Source organism: Gopherus flavomarginatus, chromosome 1 (assembly GCF_025201925.1).
Source record: "Gopherus flavomarginatus isolate rGopFla2 chromosome 1, rGopFla2.mat.asm, whole genome shotgun sequence".
NCBI classification, from domain to species: Eukaryota; Metazoa; Chordata; order Testudines; family Testudinidae; genus Gopherus; species Gopherus flavomarginatus.
Window position 1 is genome coordinate 100,618,126 of NC_066617.1, and position 21,928 is coordinate 100,640,053.

A 21,928-nucleotide genomic window follows, 5' to 3' on the forward strand; every position below is an offset into this window, starting at 1 on the left:
GGCCAGGTCACTAGATGTGTTTTCCCCTTCTGGGGTAGCGAAATCCCTTCTCCCTAGCAGTCTCAGTCAGTCTTCCCTCTCACTGCCCCAAGCTGCCACTCCCTCAGTGTCTGGTCGGGGAAACCGGGCCTATCCTTTACTCTGGGTTCCAGCTCAGGGACCATCTAGCCAGCAGCTAAGATCTGTTCCCTCTTAGACCTTACTGCCTTTCCCTGAGCCCTTTCCTAACCTTCTGGCTCTTCCTTCCTTCACTGGGTCTGCCAGCTTCACCACTCCCTGCTCCCAGGGACCAACTGCATATTACAGGGCTTTGCAGCCTCCAAACACTCCTCCCTTCTGGGGAGTGTTTGCAGCCTTTCTCAGGAGCCCCTTCTGTTGCCAGCTACCTGGCTTTATACAGGCCCCTCCTATTCCTGCTGGTCTTAATTTACTCTCTCAGGTTTCGTGTGGGGAGTTACACCCCACACAGCCCTCAACCACAATCTCTGTAAAAATAACCCTTCCTGCTCCCTCATACCACTGCCTCACTCCTGGATTCTCTGTATTTGAGGTCTAATCTCTCTCACACCCACTTTTTGTGCTGGTCTGTTCATGACAAAGAGCTAACCCACTCCCCAACACTCCCTGAACCCACTTGTCCAGGTTGGCTGTTGCTGCGGGGCAATCCCACAAGATCCCTACGTTCTGCTCCCTGAAATTGCCCATCCTGGAGCTCTCCGTGACTTAGGTTTCATCTCCCAGACCCCTTCGCTCAGCAAAACCTTCTGCTGGACCTGTGCTAACACCTCAGAGGTGCTGAGGCCTGGACGCAGGGAGTGTTCAGCTCAGTGATCAAGGCAAGCGTGCCGCAGTTCTGCTCCAACACCACGGGCCATGTTTGTGCAGCCCTAACCAGACAGGAAATGTGATCTGCTGTACTTCAAAGAATGCTATTTGTGTGTATGGGGGACGGGGGGGAGGAGTGGGCATCAGGGGATGTATGTGTGCCACTGCTTGTTGTGAAGTGTGGGGTGTTTGAGAATCAGGTGCTTTTGTGTCTATCTGAGTGTGTACTGGGAGGTGAAGCCAATATCTGAGTGTTGTGAAAATGTGCCTGAGTGCATCTTAGGGAATCATCCCTGTGAGGGCTGTAGTGTGAAAGGAGCATTCTGCTCTGGTCACTACAGAGGAGAAGGTGCCAGGACTCCTGGGGCTCTATTCCTGGCACTACCACTTACCTGTTGAGTGAACAAGTCACTTCATAACCTCTCTGGGCCATTTGTAAAATGGGCCTGATCCCTGCCTCACAGTTGTGTTGTGGAGATCAATTAACTGAGCCCCTCAGGTGGCAATCAATGTAGACACCCAGAGCCAGCAATCATTATTTCTGTGGGGCAAAAGGTCTGTTTGTTTGTGTGAGCAGACGAGTTCTGTATGGGGGAAGGATGTGTTTGCATGTGGTGCGACTGTGTGTGTGTGTGAGTGGGGAGGTTGTGTCTCAGGCCCTCCAGACACACAAAGTTGCACTGGCTGAACTACAGGCATGATTTCAAACTGATTTAGTGAAGCTGGTGCAACGTGCGTGTGTGTGGTTGCTTTTAAATCAATTTACACCTGGCTCATATCGGGGTTGGTACTGGGTATGTGCGGGGGCAAGCTAACCCAGTGTAACTAGTCTTAAACCGATATCAGCATGTCCACGTGTCACTGTGGGCGTGTTTGTGTGCAGGGGGCACAAACCCAGAGATATAGCTTTGTGCAGAACTGTGCACAGACCAGTCTCCAGTTCAGCCTAGTGCTGCAGCCTCATACCTGATTCCTTCCCAACCCCCTCTCATCACCTTTACCGTCAGGAAGTGGACGTGGTTTGGGGCTTTTTATTCTCGGCCTCGCTAGCCATTTCGGGACTCCGGTGCTTAGTCTCGCTTTGACAGGGCAAGTTAGATGCAGCTTCCTGTGCTCAAGGTGAAGAAACGACAGATCGCTGGCAAGCCCTTTGTGCTTGCAGAACTGCCCGGCTCCAGCCCCTGCCTATTTCCACCAGCAGCGCCATGTGCTGAACTGGAAGAAACTCTTGTCCCACTCCACCGCTAGCCATTTGAAGGCCGGCGCCTGAGTTCCACTGGATGGACTGGTCCAGTCCCTGAAGGCCATCTCTGGCACAACTGCACAGCTAAGGAGGCCATCGCATAGGAAGGTAATGGGGCGATGCCAAGCGGCTCCCACACGGGGGTGGCTGAACTGAGAAGCTTCTTGGAAGGAGTTTCAATCTGACACATTTTTCTAGCTGTTGGCAAGGTCTGATCGCTTGTTTATCTCTTTCTCTCTCTCTCTCTCTCTGTTTCCACATGCCTCCTTCTCTCATTGTGCCCCATATCTCCCAATAACTGAATGGGTTGTTGTCTGTTTGCTCTCTTTCTCTGAACTGAAATCTTTTATCAGAACTGGAATCTGACCGTGCTGCATGGCAGGCCTCTGGCAAGCCATCGCAGGTCCTGCCCCCTCCCACAAGGGTCCAGGGTTTGCTCAAGACCCCTTCTCATTTTGTATAACAAACTCAGGGCTACTCTTTTGAGCACAGAAAGGGCTATTCCCCCCCCACCACACATACACCACCACCACCACCACCACCATCCTGGGCAAAACGAGGTGCCATTGGAGGAAAAAAATAAAAAAATAAAATAAAATAAATTGCTGCATGAGTTTGGGTGAAGCCTGGGACTGTATGGATATGGGGAGTGAATGATCCTTCCAAGGCAGGGCTGGGTGGGGCCCATCCTTGAAGCCATGTGTGGGATATAGCTCAGGACTGTCCAAACATGGAGACTGGGGGGTGTGAGCATGTTGAAACCTAGCTCTACTGAACATGAAATCCTTTCTATGATCCTTATTTTCCCTGTCCCAGTCAGGTTCTTCTGCCTTTGTTCACTAATCCCTCGCCCCTCCACTAACACTCCCAAACACCCAGAAGGCCCCTGACTCCACAGCTAATTAACTACAACCACTCCCTGAAGTCGCTAGCACTTAGTGTTGAAAAGAAACCCCTTCATAATGTAAACTGGGTGTGACTCCAGCAGTACTGTCTGCCTGAGTCAGCAGCCTCCCTGAAACAACAGCTCTGAGTGGTGTGCTCTTGTATTCATTTCAAGAAGGCATTGACTTTGTTTTCAATTTAAATGCTAGCATTGCAAAGTGTTTCACTGCTGAGCAAAGCACACAAGGAAGGAGACAGGTTAGATTATGGAGATAGGTGGAATCTGTTGAGTGGGATTTCATCTGGGCATCAGGTGTGAGCAGCTTGGGGTGTATGTAGAGCTTCTGTTGGGGGCTGACCTTGGAAGTGCCTCCGACTCCTGGTAATAGCACCAAGGGAGAAGATTACTGCAGGGACCACTTCCACAGAGAAGTGTGGAACTTTGTCATCTTCACCTGTGCTGGGGGGTGGGCGGGGGGATCTTCTTCTCTCTTCCAGTGTGGGCCCCTCCTGTGTATGACAGGGATGAAGCCTTCTCCTCCCCTTCTGCTTTGCCTCTGGCTGTCCATCCTTCTAGATGTTTCACTGGCATCAAGAATCACTCAGGGTAAGAAAGCATCCCCCTATGTCCCAGCAGGAGAATTAGGGAGGTGTGTGGGTGGGGACACTATTTATCCTTATGTGATATGGGAAGGTCACTGCAATATGAAGGTTTGTCCATGTCCTGCAACAGAGCAGGAAGCACTAAGGCAAAGCAGGGCAAGAGTGACACAATATACAAGTTCCTATTGGGAGTTCTTCATTTTGGGGCATTGAAGAAGTGAGAAGGGCCATAGGTTTCTTCTATTCTTGTTTGGAGATGTTCCTTGGATGTTTCTTCAGGGCACTAGCCAGCCTATGAATTGGGCACTGCATGGAACTGGATGAAATGATCGTTAATGCTTAATTACTTTGTCATGACAGGATTGATGTAATGGCATCTTTTCTCCATTCACAGGACCCTCAAATCTAACTTGTTTTTATGACTCGCGGGCGACTCTCTTTTGCACCTGGGCTCCAGACAGGAATCACACAAAAGCACCATGCCGACTTGATGTTTTTCATAACACTGATGAAAGGTACGTGGCTGAAATTATTTAGCAAAGTCAGTGAATGTCAAGCTCTAATTGTCATCATGGCTACCTTTGATTCTGCACAAAAAGACCGGCTTCCTTGGAGGTCAAACTCTAATATAAATATAGAGCCAGATCCTCAGCTGGAGTAGCGTGATTGATTGCAATGGAGATGCACAGATTGACACATGCTGAGGAGCTGGCTCTCTGGGGCCTCTTCCCCTCTCCCACCCCTAGGCTAACTAAGACCTAGCCCAGCTACTCAAGTGTCACTGCTCTTTTCAGTGGAAATGCAGCTTGAGTTCTTCTTCTCCTTCTTGTTTCTGTAATTGATTCATTTTCCAAAGAGCTCGACTCTTTGTGGGCTGTCCCGGTCCCAGGCCATAAAGTAAGGGACACCAATAACTGGACTGGGGTCTTGCTGGTCTGCCGAGAGAGGGATATAGTTTTAATGGGCCACTAGACTCTTCTAGTGAAGGGATGGGCTCCCTCATAGATGTTCTACCTCAGGCAGCAACATGTGGCATTACCTGGGTAAAATATTCTCTCCCCACAATAATAGCCGCTAACCCTTCCATCCTTCTCACTTCACCATGCTTACCTTTCCCTATCACCTCCATTACCTGTTCCACACAGCCCTTGGTGGCTGGCAGGGGCTTGGTGATCTGTAGCTATGGAATTGTTGGTCAGGTGAGGAGCCGGTCCCCCTTTGGTGGTTAGGTGGGTGCTCATTTGAGGAATAGGTCTGCTTTGGTTCTTGTGGTTGGTGGGTCTCCACTGTCTGCTGGTGGCTTCCCTGAGACAGTGTGGGTGTATCCACCGTAGGAGTGGGTTCGCCATGGCTGATGTGTGGGGTGGAAAGCAGAGCAGGTTTCCCTTGCATGGAGACGGTGGGTCAGAACAAATGTACTCCAGGTGCCTGTTCAGTACTAGGTCTTTGAACTCTGAGCTGGGTGTGGAATTGGACAGGCCAGAACCAGTGGGGAGGGATGCAGATGGCAGTTCCTCTTGCAGCAGCAGCTGCCACAGCGGTGCTGGGAATAAAACCGAGTGGGTGGCTGGCAGGGTTTTGCCTGTGAGAGCACCAGGACTCTGCAACTTGCCCCCCTCCTGGTCCATAATATTTGGAATCTGATGACTTTCTGGGCACACTGCCAAAGCCATCTGTTTGAGATGGATTTTGGAGAGGGGCTGAGGGTGTGCTCCCCACACCAGCGAAGGGTCTCTGTAGGTGGCTGTCTGAGTTTCTGTTACCATTAGCTTAATGCTGCTGGGATTTCGTTGTATTATAGTAGCAAGGATGTCTGGGTGCCTAATGCCTTGGATGGGTGTCTGTGATGATTTCAAATCTAAATAAATAATTACATGCCTACAAGTCCCTCCAGCTTAGCAGTATTCTGGTCTTCTCTCTGACAGGAATCTAACGAGGAGCTGTGAATTTCCTACCATGGCACCCAGGAGATGTGAACTAGCCTTCCATAAAAACATTGATGTAGGTAACCAACTGAAATGTACCGGCTAATAAAAGGGGTTGGGGGTGATCGATATATGGGTTATCACTGTAATAACAGTGTTACATACAGAAATGCTGCTATGAGATAAGACTTTATTTCCTGGTTCCAGGCCCCTGACTTGGGGCAGGGTTGCAAGGGGTAAATACTCTGGCCCTTGACAGAGGTCAGTATCCAGTCACCATCCCAGCCAATCTGTGACAAACCCCAGGAGGTGACACTCTGATATTTAACAGTGTATTTAGCTCCCTTCCTTGCATCACCAGTCACAGCCCATCAAGAACTACGCAGGCCCCAGTGCCTGTTTCCATGGGTCAGTCCAGAGCTCTACAGCCTGAGGTCACAGGACTGTTACAGTGCCCACAGAGTTATGTTAGACATGCCAACACAGCCCCCCCAGCACTGACTGTGTGTACTCACAGGGTGATGCTCTCTGAGGCTGCGCTGTTGTGGCATAAAGACAGAGAAGCTGTGACACAACCTTATTATTGCGTCCTGCAGGACCGATGATACTTAAGCAGCAGACCCTGCTACCTCTACCCAGCTTCAATCTGCTTTACACTCTAGCCTTGTGGAAAAAGAGAGAACACTTCTTGAATATTTAACTCATCTAATCTCTGTCCCTTGGTTTCCCCAATGGAGCAAATCTAACACTGCCCTGCTTATTAAGATGTGAAAAGCACTTTGAGATTCTTAGGGTGGGAGGAGTAATGGTTGTGCATTAACGTAGCCTGCAACGATAGAGGCCTTAGAAATGTGAACAATACATAGTGGGGGGACTAGTAATGCTAACAGCAAATTTCCCTGCAGTGTCAGGTCTTCACCATTGTAGACTCACTTCTCCTGACTGTGTCCTGCCAAGCTGGGGAAAACGGGACAATTGTGATACAACAGCAGAAATTCAGACCGTGGGACAACAGTGAGTGTTAATCAGTGTTGATCCCCCAAGGCTTCAGTCTGTGGTTAGATATGTCCCCTGTGCCACCTTGGCCTTGCCGGGCATCCTTCTGTTTACCTCATGCCTGATCTCAGGCTTGCCTCTTCTCCCTACTCTGGATGCTCACTTGGTCACGCCGTGCCACAGATTCGCCATGCCCCTTCCTGTTGCTTCCAGCATGGCATTGCAGCTTCCCTGAGCATTAGCTCTGACATACTGCTTGGTACCAACCACCCTCTGCCCCCAGCCTGGGTGCATTGATCTAGGGATAAGAGCTTCGGCTGTTTAAGCTGTGCCCTTTGGTGGCAACAGCTGAGCTAGATCCTCCACTGATGTAAAACTATGGAGTGCTACTAACTGCAGTGGGGCAGTGCCCATTTACCCCAGCTGAGCAACTGGCCCTCTGTACTTAATGGGAAAAAACATCCTAGCAAGACTACAGATTGCTTGACTCTAATCCTGCTCCACTAAAGTCATCGGGAATTTTGCCATTGATTTCAATGGGGACAGAAGCAGAGCACCCTGGGGAACAGGAAAAGAGGCAATATTCACAAAATGAATTGTTTGGGACAAATGATTGGGATGGGTTCACAGATGCACACACCCAGTGGAACGGCCCAAAGCCCATCCCCGGAGAGGGTTGTCTGCCAATGAAGCCATAAAACAGAGAGAAAGAGAGAGCGCAAACCGCTATGTAGCCTTTACTTCTGTTTCCCAGGGTATGTATCCCAGCACCTCTCTCACTCTTCTCTCCTCAGTACAGCTGAGGCCACCTGACAACCTCCAAGTGGTAAATACCAGCGACTCCACCTGCAACTTAACTTGGAGAATTCCTGTTTCGTCTCACTACTTAAACAATAGACGGGAGTTTGAAGTGTGGTGCAGAGATCGCACAAAGCCCCGGGAGGTGAGTGCAGGATCCCAGACTAGCTTCTCCTGCTGATGGGCCTCAGGCCTGTAACTAGTGGAGGAGACAGAGCCGCCTTACTGCAAAGAACCTGCTATTCCCGCTTGTGCTCTAAACCCTTCCCCAGATGGCTGCAATATCATCGCCTCAGAGGAGAGGCCAAAGGGGGCAGTGACTCCTACTTCAGCTTTATCTGCATCATGCGCTGCCAGCATATGGTGATGGCAGGGAAGCAAAGGGAAATTCTAGCCTGCCCAGTGCTGGGATGAGAGGCATCAGAATGGTGTCCTCCCAGTATGGGACAGAGAAGACTGCGGAGATTAAAAAGGTAGAATGGGCCTCCTACTACTGTAGAGCAGAGGGGCTCTGAGGTGGGCAAGAGGTGCCCTCCCGGTACAGCATTGGATCTAGGATGTGCTGGCTGTGAGAGGCCCAGAGCCAACCAACTCTGCTCTAATTGAACAGCTGAGAGGTGTAATGGTGTGGACTGTGGGTGGGAGAACATAGCAATCACTCTGTAACTTTTACTCCATCCCAGACTGCCATGCTCCTCCCTATCAAGCAGGACCAGGAGTGGGTGAGGATTGAGAACCTTTTGCCTGACTCAGAGTATGAGGCTGAAGTTCGCGTGAAGCCAAACCAATATGGCGTGTGGAGCAACTGGAGCAAGACGCTCAGATGGAGGACAGATCGTAGTGATGTGATTCGTGGATATTCAGGTAATGAGACTTAGAGGACTGGGTAGGCCAGGGCTTGGAGATAGGTGAGGAGAGAGCAGGGCCAGCCCTAGTCCAAATGGTGCCTCAGACGAGGGGTGTCGGTGCACACACACCCCCTGTTAAACTTTTGAATACCTTATTTTTTATTGAATGTGTAGGGCATATCACGACTTTGACGCAGATTTGCCTGCATGATTTATCACTGGCATATAAGATGATACATTTGCAAGCTAGGATCTATAAATCTGTATTTATTCATGCCATATATAAGCAAATAAAAACATTCATTTCCTCTGAGCTTATAGAAACTTTTTAATTTTAAGAATAACTGAAGTGTATTAACATCAAGAAATTGAACTGTGCACCAACACTGGGTGGGGCAGTATTAAATAGTGTTACAGTGGATGACAGACTTAGACTGTTAACTCTAGTCTTTTAGTTCAAAAGAAGTAACAGCATATTCTTTTATATTATAACCCCTATAGATAGGGATTCGAAAGATATCTCTGGTGTTTCATTAAATATGTCCTTTATTAGTCACTACTTACTCTCTTCAAGTCTTAAAACAGAAGTAGACTTTCACAATTACACAATAAAACAAAGTTCACAATATCACAGATGGGCTCTCACATCACTTCCCTTCGTTCTTATCTCACTGACTGATTGGCGACGCCCCACGCCTTATATACCCATGAGGTCATGGCTGACAACATTCTAGGATGTTCAAGGAAAATGTAGTTCTCAGAAAGTCTGGAACGTTCCATGAGATTCTACAAAGGTCCAGAACATTCTAAGGGGTTAGTCAAAAATGAATCCCCATACAGAATACCTGAAACATTTTACTTCAAACATTCTATTTTCCCTTTTGTCGCTAACAACAAAAACAGCACCCCAAACCCAGCACCCCAGGTGCTCACCTGGGTCGCCTGCCCCTAAATCTGGCCCTGGGGGAGAGGCACGGGAGCAAGAGGAGAACAAGAGCTGGAGTTATGTGGGAGCAGGAAAAGTAAGGGAGTGGAGGGATGCACAAATCAAAGTACAATAGAAAGATTGGAAATAGCTTGAGAGGAGCCTTTCCTGTAATCCTAGACCCAGGTCAGGTGAGCAGGGCCTGCTGGTCCAAAGGACAAGAGCTCCAGAGTGAAAACCTGGCCCCATCGAAGTCAATGGAAATGGGGCCAGGATTCCAGTCCCAGACTCCAGTGGGGGCCCCCTCGCTAAGTGCAGCAGAGCAACTTACTGACCAGGGGCACAAGAGGCCTGGGAAACACTTTCCAGAGGGCCCGTGTAACTTCGGAGCGTAAGTCCCATTTTCAAAAGTGACTTGGGCCCTTCAGGCTTAAGGCTCACTGAAAATCAATGGGACCTAGGCGCCGAAGTGCCGTGGGGCCAGATGTTTAAATGTCCTTTGGTGCCTAACGCCTAGTGAAATCAATGGGAGTTAGCTGCCTAAACAGCTTCTGCAAAATGTTACCCCAGGTCTCTCCCGTGGGCAGTGCACAGCAGGGCTAGCTGTCCAGGCCAGTCAGAAGCCTGTGCAGCCTGCAGCCTTGGCAAATATCATCTCCAGCAGGAGTGTCTGGTGAGTCCTCAGCGCCTTGTATTTTTAGTTTCTTCACAGGAAGTAGGCAGTTCTGGGGTCCCCCCACGCTGAGGCAGGTAGTGATATAAACAGAGCAGCTATGTTTAGAAAGGGCAGTGTGTTGCTGTGGCAATCAAACTTTGATAGCACATGATGTCAGTGAAAAGGATTCAGCTACAACCAGTTGTCGTGGCAACTGGGAGCCAAAGTTACCTAAGGTGGAGGAAACAAAGGGATCTTAGTAACATCTCAAGGACATGAGGGAAAAGCTTCTTCAAAGGTGTCCCACTGTTCCAGGGCCGCCCAGAGGATTCAGGGGGCCTGGGGCAAAGCAATTTTGGGGGCCCCTTCCATAAAAAAAGTTGCAATACTATGGAATACTATATTCTCGTGGGGGCCCCTGCGGGGTCTGGGGCCTGAGACAAATTGCCCCACTTGCCCCCTCCCGCCCCGGGCAGCCCTGCACTGTTCCTCTCTTTCCCTTCCCTCTTCTCTCCTCTGCATCCTTCCACCTATTCCAAGGGGCTTAGCAGGTCCAAAATGAGGTGCACGGGCAGAGCGAACACAAGATGAAGAGTAACAGGAGTGCGGCAGGACAGAGCTGAAGTACATTTGCAGAGCTGTGTAGGAGAGGGAATAGCGGGGGTGGGGGGTGGGCAGTGGCAGGTCAGGGCTGAAGTGCATGGTCATTGCAGTTGTGTGGCAGTCCAGGACAGGAATAGCAGAGAGAGGCTGTAGGTGAGCTGTGAGGTGCATTGGCAAGACTTGTGGGGGTTCAGATCTGTTCCTAATCACAAAGGCATGCTGGCTGGCAGACTTGTGTGGCCAGTCATCCACTTATCTGACCTGGATCTCAAACCTCTTTGTTCAGAAGTGAAATAAAACCCAACTGGAGTGACTGGGGTTCCCACTTTCTCTGTTCTGGCTGGCATTTTCTAGTAACTCTTTCTCTTCTCTTGCAGAACCAACGCTGGGAGACCCCCAGCTTACGATGCCAGCCCTTGTGGGGACCATCTGCACCATCTTCTTCGTTGTCATCATTGTCTTGATCATTATCTCACAGCCATTGAAAAGGTAAAAGGGACACGAATGGTCCTCTCTAGTCCTGTCCCAGGCCCAGTGTGTCTTTCTGTCTTCATTTTCTTTCTCTCAGATGAGGCCAGAGTCCCTTAGTCTGATTTGGAGCCAAGTCATTCTGCCTCTCTGGATTGCTACTGGCATTGTCCGAAGGGACACCCTGACGGTGAGGGAATTCAGTGTTTGCACCATGATGCTGAGATACAGTGGCACAGCGTGATGTCATCACATCACCAAGCTCAAAATAGCCACAGGACACTTTCTCTTTGGGCCAGAATTTTAAAGGAACTCACACTGAAATCAACAGGAGTTAGGTTTCTAAATATCTTTAGAAATCTGACCCTCTAGCTGAAATTCACCTTTGTGTAGAAGAACCAGAACAAGGCCTCTTAATCTCTCAAAACAGGGCTAAAGGGGGACGAGAGCAGCGCTTGGATTGCATGCCCATCATTTCTGTTCTAATATTGTTCTTAATCAATGCTGAATGTGCCACACAAGGGCACCTGGTACAATAATATAGAGAATAGCCTGACAGCATCATGGAAATTGGAAGTGGCTTCAGATTTAGTCACCTCATTTCAGAAAGGGACATAGCAGAATAGAAAAGGCACAGGGAAAAGCAATCTAAATATCAGAGGGGTGAGGTGCTTCCATATTAAAATGAATTACAGACAGGGACTATTTCATATGTAGAGGAGGAGAGATTATAGGAGTGTGTAAAATGATTATGGGAATAGAGAAAGCCAACTCGCCTCTCCTGTTTGCTCTGTGTCATAATGCAAGGGCAAGGGAGCACTCCATTTACAACACATATAAACACAGCTAATCCTCTTCCCTTGATGTATAGTTAACCTGTGGAACTCAGTGATGCAGGATAATGCTGTGCAGAAAAGGATTAGACATGCAGGAAGGAAAATAGCATCTGCAGTGATGTGAGCTAGTATAAATGTACAAGGACTATCAAATCCTCCTGCTTCAGAGCACAGGGGTCAGGAGGAATTTCCCTCACCATAGATTATTGCACAGTAAAGGTGCATTAGAAGACTTTTAGGTATCTGAAGGATTTGGTATTGGCCACCTTGAGAGACAGGAAAAGCAGACCAGATGACTTGGCTCTAGTATGGTCTGGTAATACCAATGTAGTTTGGTATGTCATGATGGTGTAAGGCATCATGAAGTGGTGCTGCAGTGTGAATGCCATACAACACTGCCATGCTGCAGCCTGATCACAGGGCACAGAGACTGTGGTGTTGCCATCTCATGCTGCCATTTCATGATGGCAGTGCAATCTCTGCATCACTGTGATGGCAACCAAGTGAGGCACAATCAGCTCATGGCAACCAGGGCTTGGAAACCATGCCAGCAATTTGGATCAAAGATGGCATCTCTCCCAGCTTGGCAGCTAATCAAAGGAGTGGACAGGCCTGAGTAACAGGGAGAGGCAGGCAAGGATGCTGGTGAATGGTGGCATTATCAGCTCTGGGGATAGGGCTGAGGGAAATAGCTTTTGCAGTGCCCTTTTTTCTCTCAGTTTCTGTGTCCCCAATACATCCATTGGCAAATGCGGAGATTTTCTCAGGCTACTGGTGGGGGATGGGAGATAAAGAGCCCTGGGGCTTGGTTCTCCCTTACGTACACCACTGTTACACCAGCATAACTCCAGTGACATTAGTGGAGTTACTCTTTATTTACACTGGTGCCAGGGAGTGGAGGGTCAGGCCCCTGGAAGACCGCAGGTCTCCATATCATGTTAATTTCTCTCTCTCTCCATGTCTCTCTCTCTGATGAAGGCTTAAGAAGATGCTGAAGATTTACATTCCTGATCCAGACAAGTTCTTTCCCCCGCTGAGCACTGTGCACAGAGGCGACGTTCAGGTATGGGGACGAGGGGAAGGTGGGCTGTTCGTGGGAGGGGGTCAGAGAAGGATGAGCGGGGAAAGAAGGAGAGGACTGGCTGCCTCCCTCAGGCTGCATGCAGATGGATGGGAAGAACATCCAGCTCCCAGATCTAGCATGTGCATCACTGGACCCTCGAGCACTGGCTGCTGCTGGGGGATTTGCTTTAATTTTATTTTTGACCTTTCTAAGCTGCCACTTGGCTGCTCCATCTCTAATTACAGAACTGAGAAAGTGCAAACCACCAAACCTCAGAGCTCTGCTCTGCTGACAGTAAGGGCTGAGAGAGCACACGGGAGTATAGGAGAGCTCAAGACTCTTGGAGTCCATCCCACCCTACCTCTATGCCTTCTTCTTCACTTCCTCTAGCCCCTCCTCCTGCTGTTTGTCATGTTCTCACCCTCTCACCCTTCAACTCCTCTCTTTTTCTCTGATACTCTCTCTCTTTCTCTATTGCAAGATTCCTTTCTCTTTCCTCCTCCCTTTCCTTATGGAGATCACGCAGGGAAAGCTTTTGAGGTTGGCCCCTTATTTTAAAATGGTTCAGAGCCTGGTGAGGGATCCCCAGGGACCTATTGCCTGTGGAGATCCCAGAGGAGCGATGATAAGGGTGTATATTCTGTATAGGAGATGTCTGCAGTGTATTCATCATGGGCATGAAGGAAGAGACCCTAGGATTCTGTGTCTCTGTTGTGACAGTGTTATACTGCTGCCACTTTGAACATAACAATATCTCTTCTGTGTTTCCCCCGCTTCCCCTTCAGAAGTGGCTCTCATCTCCATTTTCCACATCTCTCTTCAGTGTGAGCAGTATCTCCCCAGAAATCTCAGAGCTAGAGATAATTCAGAAGGAGAAACAGGACTCCCAGCTCCTCCTTCCCAAGGCCTTTCTCACCTCTGGTGCTCCCCCAGAAACCAGCGGGCACTCATTGACCAGCTGCTTCACCAACCAAGGCTACTTCTTTTTCCACCTCCCTGACTCCTATGAGATTGAGCCCTGCCAGGTGTATTTCACCTACGAGCCCTTCGCCCGGAAGAGCAGTGGCAGTGAAGATGGAGATTCCTATGGAGCACTCCCCTCCCCAGATCTCTGCATGTTGGAGGACGACCTGCCACTCTTCTCCTCCGGATTTCTTCATTGCATCGAAGCAAACCAAGGTTTCCAGAACAGTTCTTTTGTGGGAGAGATATCGAGCACAACCAATGGGCTTGGGGCACTTCCTGAGGCTCTTCTGTCACCCGAGAGCTCCTCCCCAGCATTGGAGCAGGATGAGAAGGTGAATGGAAATGTCACAGTTTTACAGCTCTCTGAATCCCATCAGAAGCCTGGCATGGTCTTCTCAGATATCCCAGGGCTGCATGACAACAATACCATTCAAATCACAGAAGAGGCTGGGGATGCAGAACCTCAAATCAGTTCCACTACTACTATGGCAGATGCAAGCTCTTCGTCTTCCCAGCCCATGTCTCTGAGGCAAGGTCAAGCTGATGATCTCCACAGGACTGCCTCCTCCAGCCAAGTCCCAAACACTGGGGCCTACCTATCTTTGAGTGAGCTCCAAAGCCAATACAACAACCATCATTCGGTCTAAGATCTGCCTCAAGAACCTTCTGAGCTTAATGCCTTCTCTGGAGGGAGAGTTGGACAAACAGACAAATTGTCTGAGAGAACAAGTTGAACATTAGTTTTAACAAACCCAATGGGACTTATCTTTTGACTAGCATGGAGAGAGACCCTTGTACTTTTCACTGTTGCAAGGGAATGGAACCTTTGGTGGCACATGGAATGAGCATGATCCAAACCTACAACCTGAAGGGAAAGTGAAGGCCTTAATAGGTCAGCTTTGGATTGGGGATGGGTGAACATATGAAGGGATGAAAACCTAAGAAAAAGGATGTTCAGGAAGAGAGATGTGTGCATGGATGGATTCCGTGGTACAGACAACACCATGGATAAGCTGACAGCTTGGTAGATACTGTGGCTGGATGGATACCATGGAAGGAGAACTAGATATATGAATGGGTAGACAAATGGATAGAGATGAAATTGAGAAAGTCAGAAAGGGGCATTACAACTATTAAAGTACATAGAGCAAATGGAGAAAGAGAAATTGGATTGCTCTGCAACTCAGCGTGAAGATAGTACCAAACTCTGAGGCTGAGCAGCCAAACTTTCCATCTCTCAAGTACCAATTTACAGGGCATGCAAGCATCTACAGGGGAATAGAAATACTTGAGAAGGTGGAGGTGGTGAACTGCTAGTGAGTGCTGGGGGCTGCTGAGGATGGAGGTGATGGCAGGTGTTAAGGGTGGCCCTTACTGATTGGCCCAGAGTTTAGTTCATTTCCTGCATCCTTCCCACTCCAGTCTGTGTGAAGTGAATGTTCTAATTGGCTTGGTCCCAACCAGATATCTGGGTCTGGGCTTGGGTCTTCAAAGACAATTCAAATCCAGAAATGAGTCAAGTCATGCAAGGGATGTGATAAAAAAACAATCCCTACTATCAGCAAAAAATACTGGGGAAAATTCCCCCATCTTATGGAGTGTGGGGGAAGCAAGCGAGATGCTAGCAATAAAATAGAGCACAACATTTCCCATTCTTGCTGCAATCTTTTAATGAAATCAAAAGTCTCTTTGCCCTACAGACCAAAACCCTGTCATTCAACTGTGATAAGGTATGTGCGGAAGAGTCCATCCCACATCCTGTAGTAAGTGGAAATCATCTAACTAGTAATCCCCATTCCTTCCTTTGCTTGAGGGGAATCATTGCCCAATTAGCAGTAACAGCAGATAAATCAGCTCCAGATAAATGACTACAGATCATCACCTTTGCCTAAAACCAAAAATCAGTCCATTAATTTGGCTCAAAAGAAAGTTTGGGTAGCATTCTGTAGTGCCTCCATATTTACTGATTTGGGGCAGAAGTGCTGAAATAATCCAGGGAGGTCAGGTATAGGGGGAAGACTGTTGATGTTGGTTCCATGATATCTGTCCATCCACCCCTCTGACTATCTATTGTATCTTTTTCTTGCCATCTTTCCAGACCTGTCTAGAAATGGGAAATACCAACCTCATTCTAAAAAGACCTGATCTCGCTCACGAGATTTCCAAACCAAAGAAATTTGGATAAGCATCCAAACTTTTGAGGAACTTATCCAAACCATTAGGATGCTTCTGTAAACCTTCCGAGATTCACCCAAATTTAGTTCACTGTTCCCTATTTCCACACTAGGGTTGAGTTTCCCCCTTTGTCCTGGTATCCATGTTCCAGCACCAAAATTATTCACCCGGTTTTCGTTCTCCTGAGTTATTAAATTGAACGCTTTGCTTGTCAGATAAGTGGGTGTCCATTGGGTTTGATTTTGTCCATGAAAGTGCTACTGATACTGCAATAGAATGGCGCCTGGCCTGGTTAGCATGGAGAAAGTTGCAGGGAGCCAACCCTTTCCTGTATCGCTTTCTCCAAGCCACTGCACATGTCTCAGGATGCCTGTCATCCCAGCATCGCAGAGAGACTGGGGATAAAGAAGGGATAACTGCTTCCCAGCTGAGTGAGGACAAGGCCGCCCAGTGTATTTACTGTGTTACTGAGAGCTCTCAAGACGCACCATAAAGAGTAATAAGCACAGCGAGGCTGGATGCTAGCTTAGATGGCCAATGATCTCATAGTGGTTCCTGTGTATTTCTTCATAAGCTTCTTAATCATTCTTGCTGCTAAAATGAGTAACAAAAAACCCCTGCCTTTTTGTCAATAAAATAAAAATTAATGCAGTGTCAAAATAGCATGTTTTTCATTGCCATTTGGTAGGGGAACTTGGATATTCACAATCGCTACTGGTTGGATGAAAGTGAGTTCTTGATGACAGTTCAGGGATCAGGAAGAGGGCATGAGGGGGTTAGCTCTTGGTCACAGATAGTCTGCTGCCTAGACAATGAGTTCAGGGGATAGAAAGGGGATTTGCCTTTAGCCAAAGATTGTTGGGCATTGGTAGATTAGGCTCAGGGAGCAGAAGGGGTATTTTAGGGGATTACCCTTCACTCATAGACAGTTCAGCCACTGGGCCTGATCCAAAGCTAGTATCCTGTGGGCTGCAATCCTTTGGTCTAATTTCAGTGGCTGGGTTTAATGTGAGGGTGTGGCTGGTGTTGGTGGCTATACCGGGGGTCAGATTAGTTGTGCTCCCTTCTGGCTGCTTATACTCTATTAAAAGAATGTCAAGACTCCCATTGACTTCAATGGGCTTTGAATTAGACCCTTTGGACAGCAAATGTAGGGATCAGATAGCAGTTTCAGGGGGCTGAACCCTCATTCACAGACAGTCAGGTGCTGGAGCACTGGGCTCAGAGAGTGGAAAGGAGGCATCAGGAGGAATAGTTTCCAGTCAGACAGCTGGGTAATTGGATAGCCGCTTCAGGGGAAGGGGAAGACATTTCAAGGGAATTAACCCTCAGTCACAGACAGTGATAGGGAGGGTGGAAGTAACATAAATTGTATTTTAGAACCTAGTCACTATGATCCTCTCCAGATAGACTCAGGAAGTATCGCTGGCAGCGAAGCTGCTGCAGGCCACCGAAAATCACTTGGCCGACTAAATATTTTCCCACTTCTGAAAATGCTAATGGTTTTCAAGCATGTAAGCTGCTAGAAGTGAGACAGCAGCCACTCTAGGGTGTGAATGTATGACATGCTGTGGCAGGAAGTGCTCAGCGTAAGATCTGAAGATAACTGGACCTTTATTCCAGGAAGCTAGGTCATGTGGTCTAAAGTTGCTGCAGATGTGAGATTAGTTGAGTTGTGGCATAGAAGAGCCATTGCCAGTTGCTTCATGACCCTTTTCTGCTGAGTCCTGAAGACTCTTTGGAAGTGCCATGAAGGTCTAAAGGGCCCCAAGCTGATCCAAATGTAGCATGGACAAAGCCAGAAAAAAAGTGCATCTCAGGACAGTGTCCATCAATTATAGTTTCCTTATTAAATTGAACTCCAGCTCCAGTGAAAAGTGCTGGGCCAGCAGTCTGCTATTTATCTTGAGCACAGGTATAACACAGAACTAGCAGCAATGCAGGTTTACACACACATGCTACCCTGACATCCTACCAATGTACCTCATTTCTGACCTGTGGAGAGCTGCACAACAGCCAGGCCCCATCCCACACCGTGGGAAAGTGGAAATTCAGGGCCAAATTCAGCCTTGATGGTGCAACTCCTTTGAAGTCAGATTTACTTTTGGGTCTGTGTTCTTGGTTTATTCATAGATACCACACTGATGAATGTGGTACTCAGATTGGTTAGATTAGATTAATGTCTACACATACAGCACTGCAGCAGCAACGCAGTAGTGTGTCTCATGAAGATGCTCCATGCTGATGGGAGAGAACTCTCCCACTGGCATAATAAAACCATCTCCTGACATAAGGCTGTCCACAGCCATTCTTATGTCAGTGGTTTACTCACACACCCCTGTGCAACATAATTTCTGCCGACATAAGCTGTAGTGCAGACATAGCCTGGACTCAGTACTTGGCCTCTCTACGAAGACCATAAACAAAGGTGAGGCAATTGTTTTCTGGAAGGAAGGATGGATGATCTTGTACTGAAGGTACTAGCCTGGGAGTCAGGACATCTGGGGTCAATCCCACTACCACAAACTTCCCACGTGACTTTGGAGCACAATTTTCAAAAGCATCCAAATCACATAGGCGCCTAAGTCCCATTTTCAAAAGGAATTTAAGCACCTAGGAGTGCACATCCCATTTACTTTCAATAAGACTTGGGGTCCTAAGTAATGTAGGGGTTTTCTACAATTTTACCGTTAGGTGCCAAAGTGCCAGATTTGTAAAGATATTAGCCACCTAGAGAGACAGACAGACACTTAAATGCCTTTAAAAATATGGTCCCTTCCAGATCTAGAAGATGGGTATATCTCTTATTTTAATGTTGGCCCCAGAATATTAGAGTGACAAGATGGATAAGGTAACGTCTTTTATTGGACCAACTTCTAAACCTCATCTCGCTCACCAACAGAAATTGGTCCAATAAAAGATATTACCTCACCCACCTTGTCTCCCCATTTGACTTGGCCTTTATTTATTTATGGTTAAAGCACAGTTACTTCTGGTAAAAAATGAGGTGCCTTTACAGAGCACAAGGTACATGTACAGTAGGGTCTCTGGACTATACACCAGAAGGTGAGTTGGATGAGATGTATTATCAGAGCTGCATGGAGAGCCTTGGGCTAAAGAAATGGGATGCTCCAAGCTGGAATGAGAGGCATTGGCAAAGCTGCGTAGGAGCCTAGGATTGGGTTAGCGAGGGTGCTATAGGGTGAGAGTGAGGAGAATTGGCCAAGAAGGGACAGGGGGAGGCTCAGAATTGGAGTGGCAGAGAGCATTGCTGGTCAGGACTGAGAGGCACCTATAAAGCTTTGCCTAGTTCTTACCAGTGCTATTAGTTTGGACAGTGCTAGCCCCTGCCACCTCCCTTTGTCCCTCCTTTGTACAGCCCACTGCCTTCAACCCTCCCCACTCCGTCTGAACAAGTCTTTTCTTCTCTGTGCCATGTGTGCCTTTTAGCTCCACTGGGACCCAGGAGTGTAACTAAGACAGAAAGCAGTTGCTGAGCAACTAGTTGCCCCCATAGAGGGAATCTGTGATCCGTCTGCACCTGCCTTCCAGGTTAGGCTTCTCAGGGGACAGGGGACTGTTACCCGGGCTTTTTACAGCATCATCTCTTCACAGCCTGCAGATCCTCTCTCTCTGCAAACCTCCTTTCCCTCTGAGCCATCCTCCATTAGAGAAAACTGTCTCTCTCCTGGGCACGCTCAGCCCTCTCTGTAGGGCCGGACAGGGCAAAGGCCAAAACAAAGGGACATGGCCTCAGATTACTGATCGCCAGGGAGGCCTTGGGCTTGTGTAAACACATATCTACCAATGTGTGTGCGCCCGGCCACACGCAGAGCTGGAGGTTTCAAAGGTAGGTCTGTAGCTTTGGGGGAAACCCCAGTGCCTAGAATTGATCTTCTAGCAAAGGGAGGCTCTTTTTGATCAGTTTGTGGTTCTTTATGTGGCTGTTGTTTTGAAGGAATCCCTTGAAGGTGGAGTAGAGACCCTTGCCTCCTCCCTCCTGCTCCGGGGCAGGGGGATACCCCTGAGGAACGTCAGCTGAAAGGAGATCACAGTGAAGAGCTCCGATCTCTGCTGCATGTGAGAGGGTTGTAGGAGACAGGAAGTGGTGGTGTTAATGGATTCATTGTTGTCTTTGTGCCCGCTCTTGTTAAGTTAGATGTTTCCATTGAGTTGCTTTCTTTTAAACACTCTTTACATGTGTTTCTGTATTTGAGGAGCAAAGCTGAGGGTTGGGAGGAGACTCCGTACTGGGGTGAATAAGGAATGCTGGCTGCCCTTTGTTGTTCTCATATGGTCATGCAGCACACACATTAATACAGACTTCCATGTGTGCACATACATGTGCATCCACATGCTTCAGCCCCCTAGGGACCTCCTCTAACAGGCACTCACACACACCCTTCACCTCTACACTCTAACACACACAGGCACAGCCCCATGCATGCAAATAACTCACTAACATATGTGTGTGTGCCCTCCAGGCAGGCAGAGCACCATGTAAACATGCTTTGGAACATGCTAACACACACTCAGGCCCTCTCTGACACTCCCGCACACTCCCTCACATTCATGTCCATGCACACTCATACGTTGCTTCTCAGTGAAGGAAACATGCAAATCCTTTGGCCTCTGCTAGTTTGTTACTGGGTGACAGGACTTTCGCCGAGCCTCTTAAGGGACTGTAGAGGGAGAGTGTCCGAGGCAGCCAGCCCAGGAGCATCCTGTCTTGGTAGGCTATAGTACTTCTTAGCAGAGAATCACGGGCGATTACAGGAAGGGGAGAAGGCAGGAATAAGTCAGACAATCAGGTGTTGTGGGAGGAGGGGTAAAGATGGCGATCTGGAAGGTAGAGGGCTGAATTACCTTTGAGGGGTCACCGCTCCCTAGTATCCATCAGTGGGGAGTGGGGAGAGGTGGGGTAGCAAGGAGGTACTTTAGAGTGGGTTATGCAGCATTTGAAAGCATTCCTGTTGCCTTGCAGACCCCTGGAGCTCAGCAGTCTGCTTAGGTGATGCTGTTGCATTCAGTGACATTTGGGGGCAGACACAGGTATGCTGGGGAATGTATTAAAAAGTTAGGACTTACAGACACTAGGGGCACAGAGCCAGCATGAAGATGCATAGGGCATGATCCTAAAGGTCTCATTCAGCTTCTGCCTAAGTAATGACTGAATAAACTGCTGTGGGACTTCAACGGGAGTTTTGCTTGTGTAAGCAATGAGCAAGGTCCTAGGGATTTGGCATAGCTAGGGCCCCACCAAATTCACGGACCATTTTGGTCAATTTCATGGTCGTATGATTTTAAAAATCATAAATTTCATTTTTTTAGCTATTTAAATATGAAATTTCACAGTGTTGTAATTGTAGGGGCCCTGACCCAAAAAAGGATTGGGGGGGGGGTTACAAGGTTATTTTAAGGGGGGGGGGTCGCAAAGATATTGTGTGGCTGGGGGTTGCGGTACTGCTACACTTACTTCTGTGCTGCTGCTGCTGGTGTCACTGCCTTCAGAGCTGGGCAGCTGGAGAGTGGCAGCTGTTGGCTGGGAGCCCAGCTCTGAAGGCAGCACCGCCACCAGCAGCAGCGCAGAAGTAAGAATGGCCTGGTATGGTATTGACACCCTTACTTCTAGGCTGCTTCATACAGAGCTGGGCCCTCAGTCAGCAGCCGCCACTCTTTGGCCTCCCAGCTCTGCAGGCAGCAGCGCAGCAGGAAGGGCGGCAATACCATACCAGGCCATCCTTACTTCTGTGCTGCTGCTGGCAGCGGCTCTGCCTTCAGAGATGGCATGGTATGGTATTGCCACATTTACTTCTGTGCTGCTGCTGACAGGACGCTGCCTTCAGAGCTGGGCACCCAGCCAATAGCCGCTGCTCTCCGGCCACCCAGCTCTGAAGGCACTGCAGAAGTAAGGGTGGCAATACTGCGACCCCCAGATAACTCCCTTTTGGGTCAGAACCCCCAATTTGAGAAATGCTGGTCTCCTCCATGAAATCTGTATAGTAGAGAGTAAAAGCAGAGAAAAGACCAGATTTCACAGTCTCTGACGTGATTTTCATGGCTGTGAATTTGATAGGGCCCTATGCATAGATAACAAGGGGATGTACAAATAGG

The 21,928-nt window shown here is 48.5% G+C and overlaps 1 protein-coding gene across 1 annotated transcript; it reads left to right on the plus strand.

The window, feature by feature from the left end:
• Window positions 1-1,754: 1,754 nt before the first annotated feature.
• Window positions 1,755-16,474, plus strand: IL2RB (interleukin 2 receptor subunit beta). The gene is made up of 10 exons (XM_050926634.1): window positions 1,755-2,176; window positions 3,452-3,560; window positions 3,951-4,071; window positions 5,482-5,557; window positions 6,387-6,495; window positions 7,272-7,420; window positions 7,959-8,139; window positions 10,684-10,795; window positions 12,589-12,673; window positions 13,459-16,474. The coding sequence occupies exons 2-10, from the start codon at window positions 3,470-3,472 to the stop codon at window positions 14,284-14,286; spliced, it is 1,752 nt and encodes a 583-aa protein (XP_050782591.1). The 5' UTR covers window positions 1,755-2,176; window positions 3,452-3,469; the 3' UTR covers window positions 14,287-16,474.
• Window positions 16,475-21,928: the final 5,454 nt, after the last annotated feature.

What these genes read in the sequence shown, in the direction of transcription:
- IL2RB (XM_050926634.1), top strand. Translation starts at nt 3,470, where the DNA reads ATGACAGGGATGAAGCCTTCTCCTCCCCTTCTGCTTTGCCTCTGGCTG. An exon ending in GGCATCAAGAATCACTCAGG is followed by an intron (nt 3,561 to 3,950) that starts GTAAGAAAGCAT and finishes CTCCATTCACAG; the next exon opens with GACCCTCAAATCTAACTTGT. An exon ending in ATCTCACAGCCATTGAAAAG is followed by an intron (nt 10,796 to 12,588) that starts GTAAAAGGGACA and finishes TCTCTGATGAAG; the next exon opens with GCTTAAGAAGATGCTGAAGA.